Source organism: Python bivittatus, unplaced genomic scaffold (genome assembly GCF_059951505.1).
Source record: "Python bivittatus isolate LINGU-HERP-01145 unplaced genomic scaffold, Pbiv_v1 ctg000530_np1212, whole genome shotgun sequence".
NCBI classification, from domain to species: domain Eukaryota; kingdom Metazoa; phylum Chordata; class Lepidosauria; order Squamata; family Pythonidae; genus Python; species Python bivittatus.
This window is the reverse complement of record NW_028277085.1, coordinates 4,455,713-4,476,271: the sequence shown is the minus strand read 5'-3', so window position 1 is coordinate 4,476,271 and position 20,559 is coordinate 4,455,713. Positions and strand designations below refer to the sequence as shown.

At 42.8% G+C, this 20,559-nt stretch overlaps 1 protein-coding gene across 1 annotated transcript in view; it reads right to left on the bottom strand.

Annotated features, from left to right (window-relative positions):
- Positions 1 to 1,584: 1,584 nt before the first annotated feature.
- The window catches only part of CCDC33 (coiled-coil domain containing 33), a 103,429-nt gene continuing 84,454 nt past the window's right edge, over positions 1,585 to 20,559 (bottom strand). The window contains exons 14-24 of the mRNA XM_088148180.1: positions 17,068 to 17,118; positions 14,305 to 14,372; positions 12,980 to 13,007; positions 7,423 to 7,618; positions 6,510 to 6,598; positions 5,537 to 5,668; positions 5,355 to 5,442; positions 4,408 to 4,532; positions 3,850 to 3,933; positions 2,401 to 2,520; positions 1,585 to 1,675 (exon numbers count right to left, since the gene is read on the bottom strand). Of these exons, the coding sequence (XP_088004306.1) occupies positions 1,607 to 1,675; positions 2,401 to 2,520; positions 3,850 to 3,933; positions 4,408 to 4,532; positions 5,355 to 5,442; positions 5,537 to 5,668; positions 6,510 to 6,598; positions 7,423 to 7,618; positions 12,980 to 13,007; positions 14,305 to 14,372; positions 17,068 to 17,118 (1,050 nt within the window). The 3' untranslated portion in view covers positions 1,585 to 1,606. The remainder of the gene's footprint in view (positions 1,676 to 2,400; positions 2,521 to 3,849; positions 3,934 to 4,407; positions 4,533 to 5,354; positions 5,443 to 5,536; positions 5,669 to 6,509; positions 6,599 to 7,422; positions 7,619 to 12,979; positions 13,008 to 14,304; positions 14,373 to 17,067; positions 17,119 to 20,559) is intronic.

Here is a 20,559-nt window from a genome sequence, read left to right as displayed (position 1 = left end):
ATACGTTATATACTCGTAGATAAGCCCATCCACGGATATGCCTAATCAATTTTTTTATGGTATTTGGATTAAACGTTCAAGGGTCCACCTATCCACAGATGGGCTTATCTATGAGTATATATAGGACATACGGGTACTTTTAAAAAGTGTTCCCAAATATACTCGTGGATAAGCCCATCTGCAGATAAGCCGAACCCAATTTTTGGTGTGTATTTTGGCACCTAAAATTCTCGGCTTATCCATGAGTCAATAAGGTATAATGCTGATGTATGATTTTAATATTACTCAGAATACAGGAAACACAGACCCTGGTTTCCCTTCTGCAATACTTGCCTTCCTTGATGCTCCTCCCCATTCTGATCATCTCTTTCCTCTTAAATAAACTTTTATTAACTTTGCAAGCATCAACATTTACAAAACAGGCACCAACACTGTAAGGTAGTTTTACAGAGAAGCCTGTATTCAGCTCATCTCCCCAGGAAAGAGGTATATAACTTGAAGTATATATTTTGCAATAGATATTTTGTCCTGCTGTAGTAGGTAGAATTCCAGGGTTTCCCAGAACTAAGTCAAAGGGTGTGCACTCCGATGAGTTGTATTGGTGAATGTGGTTTCTGGGAAGGATGGAAGAACAGATGTCAGACCTCCATTCACTGTTTCCTCTTCCTTCCCCTCTGAGGACCAGTTGGCCCAGCCCAAACATCCTGTGCCAATGGGTGTGGACAGCCTTTGACCCAAGTCCAACTTCATAGCAATGCATTGAAACCAGGCTGAGCTGAGGACATGCTGATAGTATTACACCACCACAACTGTGGGCAGAAAGAGGACTTATGAGGAATTTCTTTCCCCTGCGATTGCTCCCACTCATTGGCTAAGGTCCAAGACATAGCTAGGGTTGGGTATACTGCAACAAATCAATTCTGATGGGAGGAAAATGCCAGCCTCTTTCTCCTCTCTCAGGAATAGCAATATTACAGATATTCCAGCATTGCCTACAAATCTTTACACCAAAGGGCTCTTGAGAGTCCACCTCTCTGCATGGAGACCACCCCCAGATGGACTGTGTTGGGCAAGAACTGCCATTTTCTGTAACCAATGGAAGGAAAAAAGAGAAAACATGTACAATGGGAAAATTGGGGGCCTCTTGTTTGAAACTATAAATGGTTTTGGTTTTGAGAGAGTGGAGAGGTAGGGACTGTTGAAAAATACTTCCACTTTAATGAACACCTTCATTAAAAAGGTGGTTGGTTTCAATGGGATTCATTTTTTCAAACATCCAAAAAAAGAGCAAAGTGGTTTAGAAAAACCTCAGATACAAAACAAGGTTGGTTTGGAGTGTTCACCTCCAGAAATTACCTTTATCAACACAGAGATTAATCACCTTGCCATCTATCTCCACATTGGTTAAAAAAAATAAGCATTCAGGACAACGTTCCTTGCTCACGTTTTGTCCTGATTCCTTCACCTTTGGAAATTTGGTCTACAAGGCACCCCTGAAAGGACAGATGTGGCTCAGAGTCCCACCACCCAAAGTTGTGCAACCTTGGCTTACGAATGTGGCTAAGAAGTAACACTGACCTATAAGCAGATTCGGCCCCATAATTGACTACTTCTGTGTGTCCTTCCCTGACTTTGCATTCTTCTGTTCTTCATCCCCTCTCCCTTCCTTCTCATCCTGTGGATGGAGGAGAGGCATGTAAATGGGCTAAGAACAAACATTCTCCTTCAAATCAAAAGCTGGTCTCCATTCCCAAATTCTTACAAATTCTGATTTGTTTCCCTTCTGATTCTCTACTTTCCCCTTTGGAGGATCATGCCCCATTGTTGAATCCTCTCTGTGGTGGCTGAGTAGTAATCTTACATCTTCTCTGGTATGCTGGATTTAACTGGAAGCAAAAGGGAGGGTCATTTTTACTGATGGGAAAAAAAATAAAATAGGATTGATTCTTGAGCCACAGAATTGCCAGGATCCAAGTCCTTTCACACTTTGAGTGTCAATCAAGGCAAGTCCCAACCTCATCACCTTTAGAAAGGAAGAAAATGTGCTTTGCCACAGGAGATGTGGCCACTCAGGCAGGGCCAGCCTCACAACAACACAGATTGAGATGTCCACCTGAGACAGTAGTAAAAAAGGGGGGTGGGGGTAGAACTGCAGATGGTCCCCTTGCTGTAGCATAGATGTTTTCAGATTTTGTGGCATATGTTGCCATGATGGACATTGTCCCATCACTAATACTGAAGGAAGGTTCAGCTTCCTGTCTGGTTGACTTCAATGTGAAGCTGTCCTTCACCCAAAGAAGGGAATCATCTTGGACTGGTCCTGCCCACATGGGTGGCACCCAGAAGGCTTATCTAGCTTTCCCTGGTAGACTGCTCCTGTTGTTTAGGTCCATTGCTCACCAGAAAAAGATCATGAATCATGATCGAGGATGGCGACTGGTCAAACCTAAGGTCGTTTTCAAGCAGACGAGTGCTGTAATTCTGCTTCTCTCGCCCCCACTTCCTGGCAGAGTCCTCCAGCTGTACCAGAGAAGAGAAATGCTTACACACTTAGAGCAAATTATTACACACAGTACCTGCTTTAGCATTTGATGGCTGGCAATCAGAGCGAGGGATATGGTTAAGGAGCTGGACAAGAAACTGAGAGATGGTGAGTTCTAGCTCTCCCTAAAGCAGGTTGACTTTGGGCCAGCCGTTCTTCTCAACACAACCCACCTCACAGATTGTAATGGGGTGGGGGTGGGGATAGGATAAAAAAGGTGGGATATAAATCAAATAAATAAATAAATAAAATAAAATAAACTATCACCAGCACAGGGCATTTGGCGGTACCAATCCTAGTAAAACTTGCTTTTGCTTTAAAAAACCATGATTTTAGACTTTTTTTTCTGAGCATTGCCAGGCAATTTGATTTAGCTATCAGATTTATTCCCTTCATCCTCTAAAAAGCAAACAGATATAAATATTTTATATATATAGAAACACACACACATACATACACACACACAGACACACACATACATTTCTAAAAATCCATTTTTTTGTCTAAGAGAAAATGAAGTAACCCGAAGAAACAAACCTAAATAGAATGCACATTCATGGATTAATCTGCACTGTTATATGCTTTTTTTTTCCCAAGCCCTTCCTGGCACTGATGCATTTTTGTATTTATGTTACTTCATTTATATTAAAATATATACCCTACTCTTCTAATGTTGATGCAATGAACAGGGTAGCTAATAGTAATTAAAATCAGCAAGAGACCCGCAAAAATTCCAAGGGGGGGGGGATTAGAAAATACACTGAAATTGGCCAATGCCACCCCTAAAACAAAGCATTTATAATACATGCATTGTTGATTAAAGACATAACTTGGAGAAGTGCAAATTCAGAAGAATCAGTTCTAGAATGAAGAAAACCATCCAGGTCATGGTGACATCAAAAACCAGTAGGTCAGCCAGGCCCTGGAAATTAAAACTAGGGTCTGAAAGCCCACACAATTTCCAAAGATCACATCAAATATGAAAGCAATGGCTGACTATGGGTGACGAGGAGACCTAAGTTAGAAGATAAAGGCCAACAAACCCGTAAACTGAAGACCCTAATAGTTAGTACCAGTTATAAATCACTGCTCTATATCAGTGTTTCTCAACCTCAGCAACTCTAAGATGTGTGGACTTCAACTCCCAGAACTCCCCAGCCACACATCTTAAAGTTGCTGAGACTGAGAAACACTGCTCTACTTGAACACAGTGGCTGGATTTCACTCTGGCCTCAGGAGAACATCTGGGGATGGATCATATCAAAACTTCATGCCAGGGAAGATTTCAGGTAGGGAGGTCACCATACCTGGCATTCCATGGCAAGGATGCGTGCCTCAGCCTTCTCCAGTTTTGAGATCAACGAGAGCTTTTCTGAGCTGGAAAACGCCTCCTGGGGGAACATAAATCAGGATTTATGGCTCAAGGATGGAGGAGAAAGCCAAGAAATAGAATGAGAGACCCATGTGGCTCCTGGTTATAAAGTGCCCATCTATTCAGTTAAAAGAATCAGATGATGGGAAAAGTCTCCACGGGAGACCAGAGTATGACTGTGTTTTGGAGCAGACCCATAGGAAGTCATCTTTTCAAGTGAGAGGCACCGTCACATAAGTACATGCAGTTGAGAGGTGGGAAAGATAGATAAGTAGATGATAGATAGATAGATAGATAGATAGATAGATAGATAGATAGATAGATAGATAGATGATAGATAGATAGTTGGAAGAGAGAGAGAAAGATGATAGATAGAAGTGGGAGAGGGAAGAAATAGAAGATACTGTAGAGGGGTAGATAGAGGGAGGGAGGGAGGGAGGGAGGGAGGGAGGGAGGGAGGGAGGGAAATGGTTATTGAGTCAAAGAGTCTTACTGGTAATGCCTGCTGCTGCAATATGATGGGTGAACGAAAAGAAGATTTCCCCAGTTCATCCCGTAGCCTCATGTTCTCCATCAACAGGGTGGAGTAGAGATCTTTGGGCCAGTTGTCACCTGAGACTGAGAACAGGTAAGATGTGTGATGTTCAACGAAAGAAGAAGGAAGGACCTTTGCAAGCACCACTGACCATTAAAAAAAGAAACAAAGCAAGATCCTCACTAGGATTTGAGGATTGCAAATTGCAGGTGATTGGACGGTTGTAAATGTTCAAGATCTTCAAGTAATGCTCACAGGCACCCATTGTAATGGGAAGTAGGAATAACCTTGAAGAACAGGAGGAAGAGCTGCAACCAAGACAACAGTCAGATAAATGAAATCTGAATCTGGGACAGAAATGGAATTTGAGAAAGTGTCTCAGACATGATCCTCCCTAATTCTCATGAAGATAAAGGGAGGAAGTGGGGAAGCACATTCAGTCTTGCAAGATTCTGTTACTGTAACCTTAGAATAAAAGTAGTATTAGCATTCATAACTCTGATTTTCTAGTCTTGAAAGGCTGACCCCCATGTAACTCAGACACCTCTCTTGGCTGTATTACATGCCATAATAGTCCAAAGTTACATTTGGTGCATTGTGTGAAATTAAAATAGTGACATCTGGTGGTTCTTCAGAGGACTGGCATTGCTCCACTGGGCCTAGGAAGAAGCATGCCAGAGGACATTTTGCCCCTCCAAGATCTGGGGTTGTCTTTATGTCATAATCACTGTTCCCATTCTGGAAGGAAGAGGGAAGAAACTGCAGCTCAGTTATCAAAGAATTGGACCTCTGGAATCCCTCCTTTACTTGGAAAAGAAATGGGTTGCCTGGCATTTTGTTCAGAATGGCAACAAATCTCTTGGAAATGAATAAGAGAAGATCTGCTTTACTTGTGGCTTACTTACCAGTCTTTCTGGATAAATCTCCAAAATGGATTTCTTTGAACTGTTCCTTCATCTTTTCTTCCAGCATCTTCTCCATCCTCTCGATTACCTTTTGTGGAAATGGATGAGTGTGACTGTGCAGAAGAGGCCCTCTCACTCTTTCCTAAGGACCTCCCTGAATGCATCAGATAGCAGCCCTGCACCTTTTCCTGCTGTCTGACTGCATCCTCAAGGGCTTGCATCTTGGCTATCTTGGCTTGGTATTTCCGAAGCACCATCTGCTGCTGTTGATGAGCTCTTTGCAACATCACCAAGTCTTTTTCTCTGTCATTTTTCTGATGGAGGAAAAAAAGTGAGAGGAGAGGAATCCATCAGTCTGAGGTCAGGACCACTTGTCCCAGTTGGAACAAATGTGGATCTGAGATTGTTCTGGGGTAGTCAAAGAAAGATCCCCATACCAGAATGTCCAAGTTGCCCTGGAATGGAAAATCCATGTGATTTCACCCAAACGTTCCCTAATGGGAGGATCTTCAAGCAGTAAATTGGCAACATTTGTGAATCTTGCTTGTTAAAATCCACATAAATTCAGAGGACACTTCCCTCTGGGCTACCAGACATAGACTCAGGAACTCAAGATGACTTACATGAGCCAGGATTTCTCCTTAAAAATTCATAGGAACCAGTCGCCATGGACATTTGTCCATCTCCAGCATTTCAGGCAAAAAGTATTTCCCATTACCTAGTTTCTAACATGTCAGTGAAAGGTGATGGGAGTTTCTTCTACATCTGCAAGTAGCCTAAGATTTCTGGCTGCCTGCTTCCTGATAGTTACCATCCATTTCCCCAAGATGCCATAGAGTACTGTATTGGGGCATTCTGGGAAATTATGATCACACCCACCAGCATACAGCATTTTTGTGACAGCTGACTTTTGAGAATTTTTACTCAGCCTTCCATATGCACTAAGTTCCCAACACAACAGTAGGCATTAAGAGTCCTCTTACTTATAGCTGCAAGACTTTCCTATGTATTACATATTTTTAAAAAAGTAGATGGGAGGAAAAGACTGCTATCTTCTCCTTCTCAAGTACCGATGACTAAATTAGTTGTTCTGTCAAGTTGGAGAAGGCAAGACTGATGTAAGATGCAGCAAGAGAGAACCCCAAGAATGCTTACCCGAATCAGTTCGTTTTGCAGTCTTTGTACCCGATCCTTCATCCGGGCCATCTCCCGAGCCCCAGAAGATAATTTGTGCTTGAGAAGCACTAAGAAAAAAAATGTGAAAATTCCATTGAAGGTAGAGTTCTTCTTTCAACCCAATGGTGGATACCCTTTCTTAAGTTCTCTGACATATTAGTCATAGAATTTAAGCAATCGGCTTATATTAAATGAGACCATCGGTTCATCCAGCCTAGTATATCATCCTTCCACCACTTCATACCCTCCAAATGTGCTCTCAAAACTCCCAGTAAGCAAAATTTAAAGTTATCTTGCAAGTTTGAATCTGCTTCTCTCCTGCCCCACCTTTAGAGGGGTATAACTGGGGGGTGGGGGTGTCTTGTCTGAGACATTTTCTCAGGTTACAGTTCTGCCCTGGACTCGTATTTCATTTATCTAACCATTGCCTTGAGAGCAGCTCTTCTTCCTGTCCTTCAAGGTCATTCCTTCTTTCCATTACAGTCTGGCAAGTCTCAATAAGAATTAAACTGGTCCCATACTGTCTCCTTGCAGTCAATATAACAGGAAAAGGCCAGAAACTTTGCTATTTTCATAACCTGGCCTGTTTCCTTGGGGGAAGTGTAGGCCATAGAAATTTCCATCCTGGTTTAATCTAGACCTATGAGGACACTCTGAATTCAATTAATGTTCCTGTTTAAGCAGAAATGATGGGATGACACTGGCAGTCTTGCCGTTTATGCATCCAAGGTGAACTTTTGCAGGGAGAGGTTCTTTGTATGGACAGGTGTTACGCAAGTTTTCAAAGAAAATTAAGACTTCTAGGGTGCCTTCATTCCTTTCCTTCAAGTAGACCTTTCATGAGCCCTTCCCCCAACTGAATGGGCAAAACAGGAGGAGACAATTCCCTTACGTATTCTGTCGACTATTTCTGCCTTGGTCATAACATCCAGGTCAATGTCTTGAAAGAGGGCCCGGCCGACATCCTCATGCAAGGAGAGGTTACGCCTCAATGCACTGTTTTCCGCCTCCAGTGTGGAAACATGACGGCGCAAAGACATGATGTCATCCGCCATCTTTTGCAGGGCTGTGCGGTAATTGTCTGTTTCCTAGGAAGGAAGGAAGGAAGGAAGGAAGGAAGGAAGGAAGGAAGGAAGGAAGGAAGGAAGGAAGGAAGGAAGGAAGGGAGGGAGGGAGGGAGGGAGGGAAACATCAGGGAGACACTAAACAAACTTCTACAAATTTGATCTTTTCATCTTGTGTGGAACATACTTGCTTTTGGAACAGAACTTCTATACTTACACAGCATCAAAAAGGAAGCTCAATTCTATCATCAGACTCTAGCACACATTACATTACATACGGGTCAGAAATGAAACAGTGATAGAAAACGCTCAGCCTCTGGCCAATGCACCCTTCCCCATCAGCCGAAGATTAAGCAGTCAAAACCCTAGATCCAGCTTTTCACGCTCCGCTGCCAAAACAAGCCTTCAAACCAACCGGCACATTTCTTGGATACCAGAAATTCCAAGGGTCCTCAGAGACACCAATACCCAACAAACGCTTTTTGGCCAGACCTTTATCCAGCCCAGGACTGTGTTTTCTAGAGCAACAAAGCAGATTACAGTGGGGATCTGGCTGGCAAGATTTGAACGCAGCCATTGCCACTTCAACTGCTGTTCCATAGTCAATGATGTTCAACAGCTCTGGCTGAGGAGAAGACATCTAGCCATCCCAGGAACTTAGCCCCTGACAGCTTTATCCTCTACAGCAGTGTTTCTCAACCTTGGCAATGTTAAGATATGTGAACTTCAACTCCCAGAATTCCCCAGCCAGGCTGGCTGGGGAATCTGGGAGTTGAAGTCCGCATATCTTAACATTGCCAAGGTTGAGAAACACTGCTCTACAGATTTGCCTAAACCTTTCCTAAGATAGCCTATCCTAAGACGGCCAGTTTGATGTAGTGGTGAAGGCACCAGGCTAGAAACTGGGAGACTGGGAGTTCTAGTCCTGCCTAGGCACAAAGCCAGCTGAGTGATCCTGGGCCAGTCATTCTCTCTCAGCCCTAGGAAGGAGGCAAGGGCAAACCACTTCTGAAAAACCTTACCAAGAAAACTGCAGGGACTTGTCCAGGCAGTCTCCGAGAATCAGACATGATTAAATGGATTAAAAAAAAAATCTGTCATAAATGCACGCCAGTTGCCAAGTGCCCGAATTTTGATCATGTGACCATGGAGATACTGTGTCAGTCATAAGTGCAAGAACCGGCCATAAGTAATTTTTTTCACTGCCGTCATAACTTCAAACAGTCATTAAACGAATGGTCGTAACTCAAGGACTACCTGTATAATAATCTCACTGCAGGGGCGCTGTAACAGTTATAAGTGAGAGGCCTGGCTGCAAGTCATTTTTTCAGTGCTGTCATAACTTTGAATGGTGGTCATAAGTCGAGGACTACCTGTATAATAATCTCGCTGCAGTTGTCATATATGTTTTTTATTTTTGTTGTTATTTAAGTCTGATGTTTTTTATATTGTAATTTGGTTTTAATTGTTGTTCTGGTTGTAAGCTGCCCAGAGTCACTTTTTGGGAGGGGGGTGACTATATAAATTTGCTAAATAAATAAATTTTAAAAATATAGCAAGAGACTGTTACTCCTGATGCCTTGCTGGGATCCCCGCTTTGATTTGGCTCTCACCTCTGTGCCTCATTCTCTTAACATCAGCAAGAACCTGCAGGTTCCACCTCTAACCTTGGCTGCATTCTGGATCCTAAAGCAGCTGTTCAGCTCTGGTTCCAGCAGATGCACAAGTGGCCTTGGCCTTTAGCTGTAAATTACGTTAGACCCCCACCATCCCTCCTCCCATGTTATTGCCGAGCAAATGGCAAGAATTTTGTCTTCAAACAGGTCTGCCAGCCCCCTGTTTAGAGGGCTGGTTCTTATTCTCCCTCCCTGTAGCCTTCCCAATCCTCATCTCTGGCTGCTGGTTGTTACAGCATTATTGCTGTTCTTATTGAAATAAAATAACTATGTTGCCAACCAGGGGAAAAAGTAAATAGTGGTGCTTCAGTACCGAATAAATTAAAATAAATTAAACATGACCAAAAAGAGAGAGAGAGAAAGCTAATTAACAGCATAAAAAGAGGAAAAAAGAACCATCTAATAACTATTGATAGCAATATAAAATTAATTTAATCCTTAAGTTTATGGTTAAATCCAGACTACAGAGAAACATATTGCTTCATCGGTTGTTTCTCAGAACAAAGAACTGCGTTGTAAGTACAATCAAGGTTGCTGGAAAGCAGAACACGAAACAGAGAAAGAAACAGAACTCAGAGTGTGAAAATGCAAACTGAGCTTTCGAGTAGAGACCCCTTTTTTCACTGCTGTCGCTCTTTCCAGAAATTATTCTCTCTCTCATGGATTTCTTGTGACATGGGTTGATGGGAAAAAGGAAGAGCTCATGAAAAAAGCAGAGAGAAAGTCCAGGGGACCTTAGTGGCTGAACAAAGGCCTCTAAGAACTGCCTTGGGCTGAACTTCAAGTCAGTATCCTTCATTGGTGTTGCTTCCCTTCAACAGGCACTCAGAGATATACTGCCTCCAACTCTGGAGGTTCCATCCTCAGATATCCTGCTTAAGAATTGCAGATGGATCTCAAATTTGTCTAAACCTCCATGAGAACATTAGAATGGATTCTGAGAGAGTCAAACAGCCAATTTACCCCTGACTTTAGTCCTTCGACTCTGTAAATGCAGGATGGTTTTTCACCAATTACTAGGGTTAACCCTTTGCACTACATTTAACCCTGATTTGGGGCTGGGGGGTTATATGTCTGCTATTTGGATTGCTAAAAAGAAAAAGAGATCCATATTAAGAGACATGCTCTTTGAGGCTGCAGAAAAGGCATTTCTCACCCTCTTCCAATTCTTCCAATTTGGGATCAAATTCTGTTCTTCCTCTAAACCAGTGTTGTCCAAACTTGGCCACTTTAAGATGAGTGGAGTTCAACTCCCAGAATTCCCCAGCCAGCCATGCTGGCTGGGGAATTCTGGGAGTTGAACTCCACTCATCTTAAAGTGGCCAAGTTTGGACAACACTGCTCTAAACTGTAGGTTTGCACTCCTTTAAAGCCTGCATGCTTAGCACCATCTCAGATCAGCAAAATCCTTCTGGGCAAGCAGGGAAATTCAGCGTACCTGCCCAGGTAAAATTGCAAAATGAGCAGGTAACCCCTTACTAGGAGCAGAAGGCAGCAAAAGGAAACTTGGTGTCTGGCTGATGCTGCAGCCTTAGGGAAAGACGGCTGTGAGACCATAGGAGACCTCTCCCTGTGCCAAACTGGTGACCTTCTGCTTTCTCGGCCTCGGCCAAATCTTCCACAGGACAACAAGAGATAAGGCTGGTTTATTTGTTTACAGACCAAGGAGACTGGTCTCCTGGAATTTATGGGGATGATGTCTCCTTTTCTGTTCTTTAGGACAAGGCAGCAGCCTGCTGAAGATTGCTGGCTGCAGGATCACCCTGGCCATACTGACCCATTGCTTGAGCATCCCAGCGAAAATCCTTGGTTTCTTCCAGAGAGAAACTGATACAGGTACAGAACTCTGACATTGGCACAGCCTTCCTCCAGACAGGCTGCTTCATGGATCTACCTTTTTGGCCTGTGGCCCTGTGCCTCTGCTGAAAAGTGCCACAGGCTGGGAAGATGAGAAAGCAGATAAGGTCGAAACAAGTTTCCAAGTAGCTTCTTTCTTAAACCGAATCCACTTTTTCCCCATTCACCTTTTCCAAGGTTTCAACCAACCACATGGTGTTACACCTTCAAAACTTGAAGGTAATAGAGAAAGAGGCAAGAGGTTGTGTGCAACGTCAAGACCAATGCACCTCATTGTGTCTATAATCTTTATGAAGGCTGGGCTGCTTTCAAGAGAAGAAAAGCGGATTATTTAAGTTTTCCACTCTAGCTTTGAGATTGCCTACTCTGAACTGGATAACTCTCCAGAAGTAGGGTCAACTCTCCAAATTCTCCAGCCAACATGACCATTGCTGAGAATTCTGGAATTAAAGGCAACCCAGACTGGGGAAAACTGCTTTGTAGGCTGTTGGTAACCCAGAATGTCCTCCCTACTTTTTTCTTGGAGAGAAATCAGGACACAGCATCATTATTTAAGAGGAAGAGTTCAGTCTTCATGCTGGAAGATGATGGGGTTTGGGACCATATATGGTGATTACTGATTGACTGTTTCACTCAATGATTTAGAAGTTTCATATGTTTACGTTATTATATTTTAATGCTTTTATGGAGTCTGCAGCTGATTGTGGCAGTACATCACAAATAAATAATGCCCAACTGTCCAGCTAATATGATCAATAGTGAGAGAACTTCAGAACTTCAGCTCACCAACATCTGAAGAACTATGCTTTCCCATCCTTCTAAGTCAGGCACTAGTAATCCAGAGACCACATGTAGCACCTCATTTAGGGTCTCCAAAACCCTACATTTCATTCGTATTTTTTTCTTGGTTGGGGGGGGTTGGGGAAGATTAAGCAGCTTGATGAGTGCCTTAACAAGTGGATTTTGAAGTGGTGAAAATATAGAAGCGATTGATATCAAGAGACAAAATTCATTTCGCCCCAAAGGAGAAAACTAGGGCCAAATGATCATATGGTTTTCTGTGCAATCTGCTATCCAAATAATTCCTTATGAGTCAATTGTTTGAAGGCCTCTGTTCTTTCATACCCTTCCTTTTGGTCTGGACAACCCTTTGAATATAGAACGAACAGCTTTGATTGCACCGTTGCAGCCACCATCTTGATTCTTTGACCACACCTTGTGGACAATCCTGACAATGAACAAACCTGATCATATCTACTCTGGCCAACAGTGTTTCAGTCAAATTCTTCTCCTCAGTTTGGCTTTCCCACCCTTTCTTTCTCACCTTCCTTCACAAGCATTTCTACTGATCTGAGTCAAACTTGATTTTCATGTGTTCAAATCTCTTTTTACCAACCTGCTAGATCCCTTCTGCTAATTTAATTCTTTGCTGCAGAGGGCAACATTTCACATCTTATTCCATTTTTTTTTTAAAGTAACCTTTCAAGTGACTCCACGTTCTCTTATAGTTTTACAAATTCGAAGGGCGAGACACACAGCAGGATTAGTGCCATGCTATTAATCAGCTCTGCAGTTCTTTCAAGTCAGAGGAAAAGGATTAGTTTTGTCAAACACTTTGCTTTTCTCTTCCCTCTTTTTGAAAAACGTTCTGTAGGTTGTTCACGGCAGCCGTGAAAAAGGGGTCGACATTTCTGATTCATTGCAAAATAAATGGATGCCCATATGTTATGCTGATCAACATCTCAAAAGCAAAAAAAAAAAAAAAGATAAAAGAAAGGATGGAAGGAAGAAAATATTGTAATATTTTAAATAGTAATTATTAATGTATTATTATTAATAATAATTGCCTTACCAGTTCTTGGACCTCTTCAATGACTGGCCTGCAAAATTAGCAAAGAATATATGAGAACAAGAGATGGACAAATCCTTCAGTTTCAGTTTAGCTTAGTTCTTTCTTTTCCTGATCATGTGTTTCTTTTGATCTGTTTCTTCAGCAGCTTGCAAAACAGAAGGGAAAAAAAGCTGCATAAAGATTCGTATTTCTATGCCATTTCTGCTAATACGCACACATCAATTTATCAGTTAATTAATTGTTGTTTATTAAGATGTGTTCCCTAGCATAAGTTTTTTGCAAGCAGTTTTCCCCATGTATACACGGTATATTGTGCACCCAGTAGTTCTGTGCAATGTGAAACTATAAATGCACTAGTTTTGCTCTTCAGAAATAAAAAAAGCTCCTATTTAGACTTGCAGATTCCAGATCCAGGCTGCAAAAGTCCAAATGTCCATTAGATGGCAGTAAAGAGATACAAGAAACTTTACATCTTGGCTGCCCATCTAGCACTCATTTGGAGTTTTGCAGCTCAGATCTTGTAGTTCTAAGAAAACTGTATTGGTTGTAACATGTAGTTTGGCCCACAGTTGCTTCTGAACTAGTCTTTAGGATGGACCACGTGACAGAAAATTCATAAGAAAGAACTGTACAATCCTAAACATGTATCCTTTGTACTCCTTGCAGACGATTGTTCTCAGAAGATGGAAGAAGAACCAGTATAGAACTCACAAGCAATGAATCCACAAGTGTTGGCCCTTGGAAGTGATCCAGATGCCTTGGGACAAAGTTCAAGCCCTCAGAAGCAATGGCCTCTCTAGGAAGAGGGTCAAAGGACTGAGATGCATAGAAATGCAATCTTGCAAGAACAAGCTGCTTGGAAATAATCGTCTACCTGGGAGTAATGCAACCAATGTGGCTTGTTGATGAGTGACTGTATTCTGTGAACCCTGCAAATGGATTAATTCAATGACTAATCATTTGTGTGAATACAGCCAGGGGGTGAAATGCACAACAAATGGCTTTTTGTTGGGGATGGAAGCTTGAAGTCTTCTCAATTTGGAGATAACCCAGTGCTGGAAACAGCTTCCATTGGAATGTGTATCAACTGTATCCAACAATCTCAAAGCTTGCTCTTGATCTTCAGATCAGTTTTCTGGACTCTGATCCATCTAATTCTTTGACTTGTCCTTTTCTTTTGGTTTCTGGACTACAGTTCTGATTATCTGACTTGGCTGACTATCCTGGCTTGTCTGTAGCCTCTACTTTCTACGGACGTGGAATCACTGCATGAGTCCAATGTTTACTGCTGTTCTGCAGAGCCCACAGGCTGAGAAAGGACATACCTGATGATATGTTTCTCAGGCAGGATCTTGGCTACAGCATCATGTGATGGCAACCCCTTCTTTTGCATCTGTGAAACAGGAAGCAAGTGGTCACTTGCAAAATGTAGAGACCAAGAAAGGCTATGCTCACGTGCAGGTTTGGTTCTCAGAGCCTCAGGTCCAGGAAGATGTGCGCTTGATGTCCCATGACACACATCGCTTCACTGTGGCTTCTACTGGGTTTAAGCCAGGAAACTTCAAATCTGAGAGTTGATTTAAACCTGAATAATAATAGTCTGACCTTACCATAACCATTATACCTCAGTGGATTTCACTAAGCAGAAAGTGATTTATTAATTGCAACTAGGTCTAAGGTTTTCCTACATATATCCCTGCTCTTTCCAGAAGCACTGTCTATTTCCAATTAAGACCTGCACTAACATCTGTTTGCTCCTATTGTTCCCCAAACAGACTGACCCCTGACAAAAGGTTCTTATGAACATAGAATCTCAGCATGAGCAAATTACACTCCTCGCTGCAATAACCTGGCCATGCCACCTTAACTCTGTTCTGCAAATAGCTGTCAAATGTGAGTGCTATTCCCATTTCAGGAAACTGGGGAATCTATTAAAGCATTGCTCTGCTCATTGTATCGCTGCCATATTCCAGAAGACCCTTCTGATCTTTGGAGATGCATCAACCTGCTCATGGAAGTGGACAGTGGAAGGCAATGGACTGCTAAGGCAAGAAAGTTTTGGCCCTTCAATTGCATAATCCCACATTATTCAATGGGATTCCTTTGTGTGAATAGGTCTATCCCTCTATTGCATGGGGGGGGGGGGGAAATCTGGGTGCCAATTAAAGAGCCAGGGAGTCCTTGGTTACTCACTGTTGAGGAGAACGGCCGGTAATACAGTGCCATTTGCAGAATCTAAGCAGCCCAGATCTGCCTCCAGCCAATTTCTACCCAGATGAAAGACTCCTCCAACATTCAGAAGCAGGTGGAACATTTCCTCCAGGCTCCTCCTGCTTCCCCGAGAGTGGATTACCAAGCTTCTGTCTTGGTTGCCAGGTGCCTGTCATTTCCAAATGGCAACATCCAAGGAACCATGCACACTCCAGAAGAGCAAAGCAAACAGGTGTGTCTGCATTTCCTCCAGCTGAAATGCCCTGCGGGGACTTTGGCATGGACCCATTCCGAGCAAGGAAGATCTGTCAGAGCTTCAACTTAAAAGAGGGGATCTACAGCAGGCAGTGAGGAAGGAGGGAGAAAGGCTCTTATAGGGAGCAGAGCAGTCCAGAAGTTTGGATCTGTTTGTAAGTATCTGCTTCCTTCTCCTCCTCCTCGACTATGCATTGACAGCATATTCCGGTAGCAGCTGTTGCTATAACAGACTGAGCTTCTCTTAGCAACTAGGCTGCAAGCTAAAGACCACAGAGATGTTGTAGAGTGATGGGAAAGCAACATCGGGTGAATGTTGCCTACCAGGTGGTGGCAACAGCACAGACGGCCTGCTAGAGAGAGGAAACACCTTTCCCTTGGCCATGGATGGTCTGAGAACAACGCAGACAGGAGTTAGATCCCAGTGATGAGACCTCCTTTCACCCCACAGCAATCCCCTAGACCAGGGTTCCTCAACCTTGGCAACTTTAAGATGGGTGGACTTCAACTCCCAGAATTCCCCAGTCAGCCTTGCTCCACCCGTCTTAAAGTTGCCAAGGTTGAGGAACCCTGGCCTAGACCACCTGCAGTGTGCCTTTGAATGTTAGCAGGACCCAAGAAGTCAATTTCTGCTCATCAGCCTGGAGCCACTTAGCTCATGATTGCCTACATTGGGGCCACAGATTTATTTATTTCCTTGATATATTTATGGCCGCCCATCTTAACGGAATAACTCTAGATGTTTAACAAGGCACACGGGGAAAAGAACACAATATTAAAGTCATAAAAAACACAGAATTAAAACAACATCAACTATAACAACTAAAGTTCAGTCTCAAAAACTGCCTCAAAACATAGAACAAGCCACGCATAGTGGGCTCCACTAATATTCTGGACTAGAACCTCAGGTTTTCATTGCCCAGAAGGCAATGAGGGAGGGGCCACCTGAATCTTAGAAGCTGGGATACAACACCCTGTTTGGTTCTGAAGCTTCCCAGACTTTTCCAAATGTTTTATTCTGTGACATATTGACCCTATTTGGGCATCCATTCAGTCATGTTTACTGTGTCTGTCTTGGAAGGGGACCCTAACCCTCTCTCTAGTGAACTTCCTTACTGCTCTAACATTTGCTCTAACTCTTCTTCAGAATTAAAACATTACCTTCCCCACTCAGTACTGAACAGTTTCCTTCCACTACCTTTGTTTGCTTTCCTCCAAACTGACTCAGTGGAGATTATTGTGGGTTCGAGGGCGGACTATAAATACAGAAAGATGCAGATGATCATATCGTGGTGGCCAGAGCAATAGGCAGTGGGAGGTTGCCACAAGGTTAGGGAAGAGCAGTGTGACCCACAAGCTGCTCTGGATTTCTTAAGCTACCAAACTTCTTCAAATGTCCCATTTTCAGAATTGAAAACAATAGAGTGAACTTCACCATGATGGGACCCATACAGAAGAAATTGCCTCTGGAGCTGAAGCAAGTAGTTTGCCCTCAAGGGATATGACCTGATCACAGAGCACTGGAGAAGACAGGAGATACATCCATTGAGGAAAACTGTGGGATGAATTCCAGTCCTTTCCTTGCTGAAGACAGAAAGTGTAATGATATATATTGTACTCACCTCTACCAGGTCAGAGTAGGAAGACTTACGATCAGGTTCAATGTAAGAGCCCTTAAAAATAGAGAATAGATTTCCTGTCATTCTCTTCCAAGGACAGTGTTCATTCCAAAGCTTGGGGTATCTCAACATCCAAGAGAAGGAGTGAAGGAAAAGCACATAATGCATGGATATCAACAATCTGGGGCAAGTATGTAGCAAAGGATGATCAGAAACTGGTCCTGATTTCCCAAGTATTTTCTGTATCACCTGGATCTCAACAGCCAGTCTCGGTAGCCTCCTATATCTTGACTCAGTCTGGCTGTCCCTTCAACTTGGTCAGAAGGACCTGGAGACATTGTAGTGCAGCTCAGCATTACAAGAGAGGGGTAAAGAAAGCTTTGTGCCTTTCTGGTCTCAAGCTTTTCCAAAGCCCTTCTTTGTTTGATTACTTGACTCCCTTCTCTGCTATGCTCTCTCGGCTACATCAGATGAACAATTAGCAATCTTGATTCTTAAAGTCATAATTGCAAGATTGATGTCAGCCTTACCAAGTGGACCAGACAGGAAACATGACCAGATGAACTAATTCTACTTTACTGTAACTCTGCATTAACAGAATCTTGCAAGTCTGAAAGTATAATTCTCCCCCGCCCCTCCATAACTCCTTTACAGCCCAAGAAACTAGGGAGGGTCTCTTCTGAGCCTCTTGCTCTGCCCACTATGCAGCTGTGGGCTATGCTGTCTCTTATCTGACCATTCCCTAGGCAGCATCTCTTGGCCTCATCTCCTAAGATCTTTCCCACATACCATTACACAATCTGATCATCTAGTTCAGCACTTTTTATACCCCATCAATGACTGTGGTGAAAAGGTTCTCCCTCATATATGCATAGATAGAATCTTGAGTCTTGACTGGATTTGGGGACCAAAGCCAGACATTTTTACTGGCCTATAGTAACTCCAATGAACTCAGAAGTGTTGGAGGTTGAGGCCTTCTGTGTGTGCATATTAGCATTCCTGAGACCAGAAATACAAGCGGAGCAAGGATTAGTAAAGTTTTATAACCAAAAGAAAATTTATTTACAGGTCAAATATTATATGGATGGGCAAAGCCTAGTCACTAGCTAACTATATCCTGCTAAGACAGAATCCAAAAGCACATGCTTTGTGCATCTCTGCCTAGGTAGAAAGGCCATGTTTAGATGAAGAACAGGGCTGTTTTGATTGATGGGGAACACACACATATCCAGTCCCCAATTTAAGAACCAATTCTGTTCCCAAGGTGTGTCCTTAAGTCAAATTTGTATGTAATCTGGAACAGTATCATTGTATAATACTGTATAAGTAGTACAGTGGTACCTCTAGTTACAAACTTAATCTGTTCCGTGACTCTGGTTGCAACTCGAGTTGGTGTCAAGTTGAGGTAAAGTTTCCCATAAGGTTCAATGTAAATACGGTTAATCCGTTCCGCCCTCCGAATGTGGTCGCACCACGAGGCAAATTTCCCCATAAGGTTCAATGTAAATACGGCTAATCCGCCCTCCGAATTTGGTCGCACTCCGAGGTAAATTTCCCCCATAAGGTTCAATGTAAATATGGCTAAACAGTTCTGAAACATATGCATTTTATTTTTAAACCTCAAAAACCTTCCAAACGCCACAAAAACCTTCCAAACGCCACAAAACACCCCAAAAGTCTCACCGAACGTCTCCTTGCTACCGCGATCTCACCCACAGGAAGCCGCGACCGCGTGGCAGCAGGGCAATTGGCCGCGGATCTGGTTTGTATCTCGAGGCGGAGTTTGCACGTCGAGATAAATTTTTGGGGCCGGCGCTGGTCGTATCTCGAAAAATTTGTAAGGAGGGGCGTTCGTAACTAGAGGTACCACTGTATTGTGTAATGAACTCAAACCATTGGGTATTTAACTCAAATCATTGTTTATTTAACTTGAATCATTGTGTATTTAAGTCAAATTTGGCTACAATAGGCTCCGTTCTTAACTATGGGTCGTCTGTAACCCGGGCGTTCTGTATGCTAGCCATGAAAGCAAGGCGAACAGGTGCAAAAACCAGATCGTGCCCTAACCTTTGGAACTGGGATTCAAATAAAATTATGGAGTGACATCAAAGATTAAACCCCATTAGTCCCCAGACAAAGTGGAAGAGCTGATACTTCCCATATCTAAAGCGATAAGGAAATAAAACCAAACTCCATTTCATGAAAACAGGCAAGACAGTCAAAAACCAGACCACATCTGCTCCTTGATGGTTATTGCCAAGGATGAAAAAGCTTTATTTTCCTGCCAGCCAGCCTGGAGGTTTATTTTCGCTCTGTGTGTAATTGCAAGCTTTTCAAAGTTCCCTTTTTGCCTTCGCACAAACCTTTCATATAGGGAAGTGGAAGGAGATTCTTTTCCACCTCAGCCCACTCCCACCACACTCCACCCCGTCTTTGCCTATGCTGGTTTGTTTGTTGGTTGGTTTTACAAATTGCTTTGAGACTCTTTGCTGTCAGCATGATGAGTTTTCAACCAGTGGAACTTATTTATCTCCCAGTGGCTTGAAAGGAACATGTGAGAATTTGAAAACTGTTTTACATGGTCTCATTTGCTTTCTCTCCCCTGATAAGGAAACCACAGGGTGCAAATAAATGTGGAAACAGAGATAATGGAATTTGCAAGCATGTTATTCTATCCCTCCACTCACCCTTCCTATAATGTGATGGGCACGTTCCCAAACACCCTGAAACATAAAACCAGCCAACTATGTTAGTCAGTGTTGTGCTCACATAGCTTGTGTGGTTAGAGGAAGTCTTGGTGAGTCATGTAGATCCAGAAATTGGCTAAATCCAATCAACCATGATTCAGTAAGCCATGAGTAAGTGAAAGGTGCAAATTCAAGATTCAAATCCAACTCTTTGCTTTGTTCAGTGTCAAAACTCTAGAGGTCCTTCACTTACTCCCAAGAAGGCCTCAAGCAAAAGTTACTCTGCATGTCCCAAGTTAATCTGCAAAAAAAATTATCCTAATGTTCTGCCTGTAGAGTTTAGCTGCTTCTAATACTCCCCTAAAGAAACTTCTCCTAAGTTCAGCTTCCCCTAAGGTTCTTCTAAATAAGTTTCTTCCCATTTTCAGCTTCTCCGGTATCCTGTTAAGGAAGCTTTCAGTGTTCAGCCAGATTCTCCCCTTATAACCTAAGCTTATCACTTCTACTCTTGCCATCTAGGGCAGCAGAGAACAGATCTGGGTCCCATGCTGACCTCACAAACATTCTTAGAAAATAAAAATAGTGGGGAGCTGCAACCCCTAGCTTACAAATGAATCTATACCTAGCTTGAAAGGAGAGAGAAGAGGATGACCAGTAGCAAGGTGGATGGACTCAGTTACAGTGGTGATGGGGGCACCATGGGGAGACTTGAAGGAACAGGTTAGGGGTAGAGTGTCCTGGAGAAAATCTATCTATGAGGTCTCTAATAATCAACACTGACTTTATGGCATCGACTCAATCAATCAAT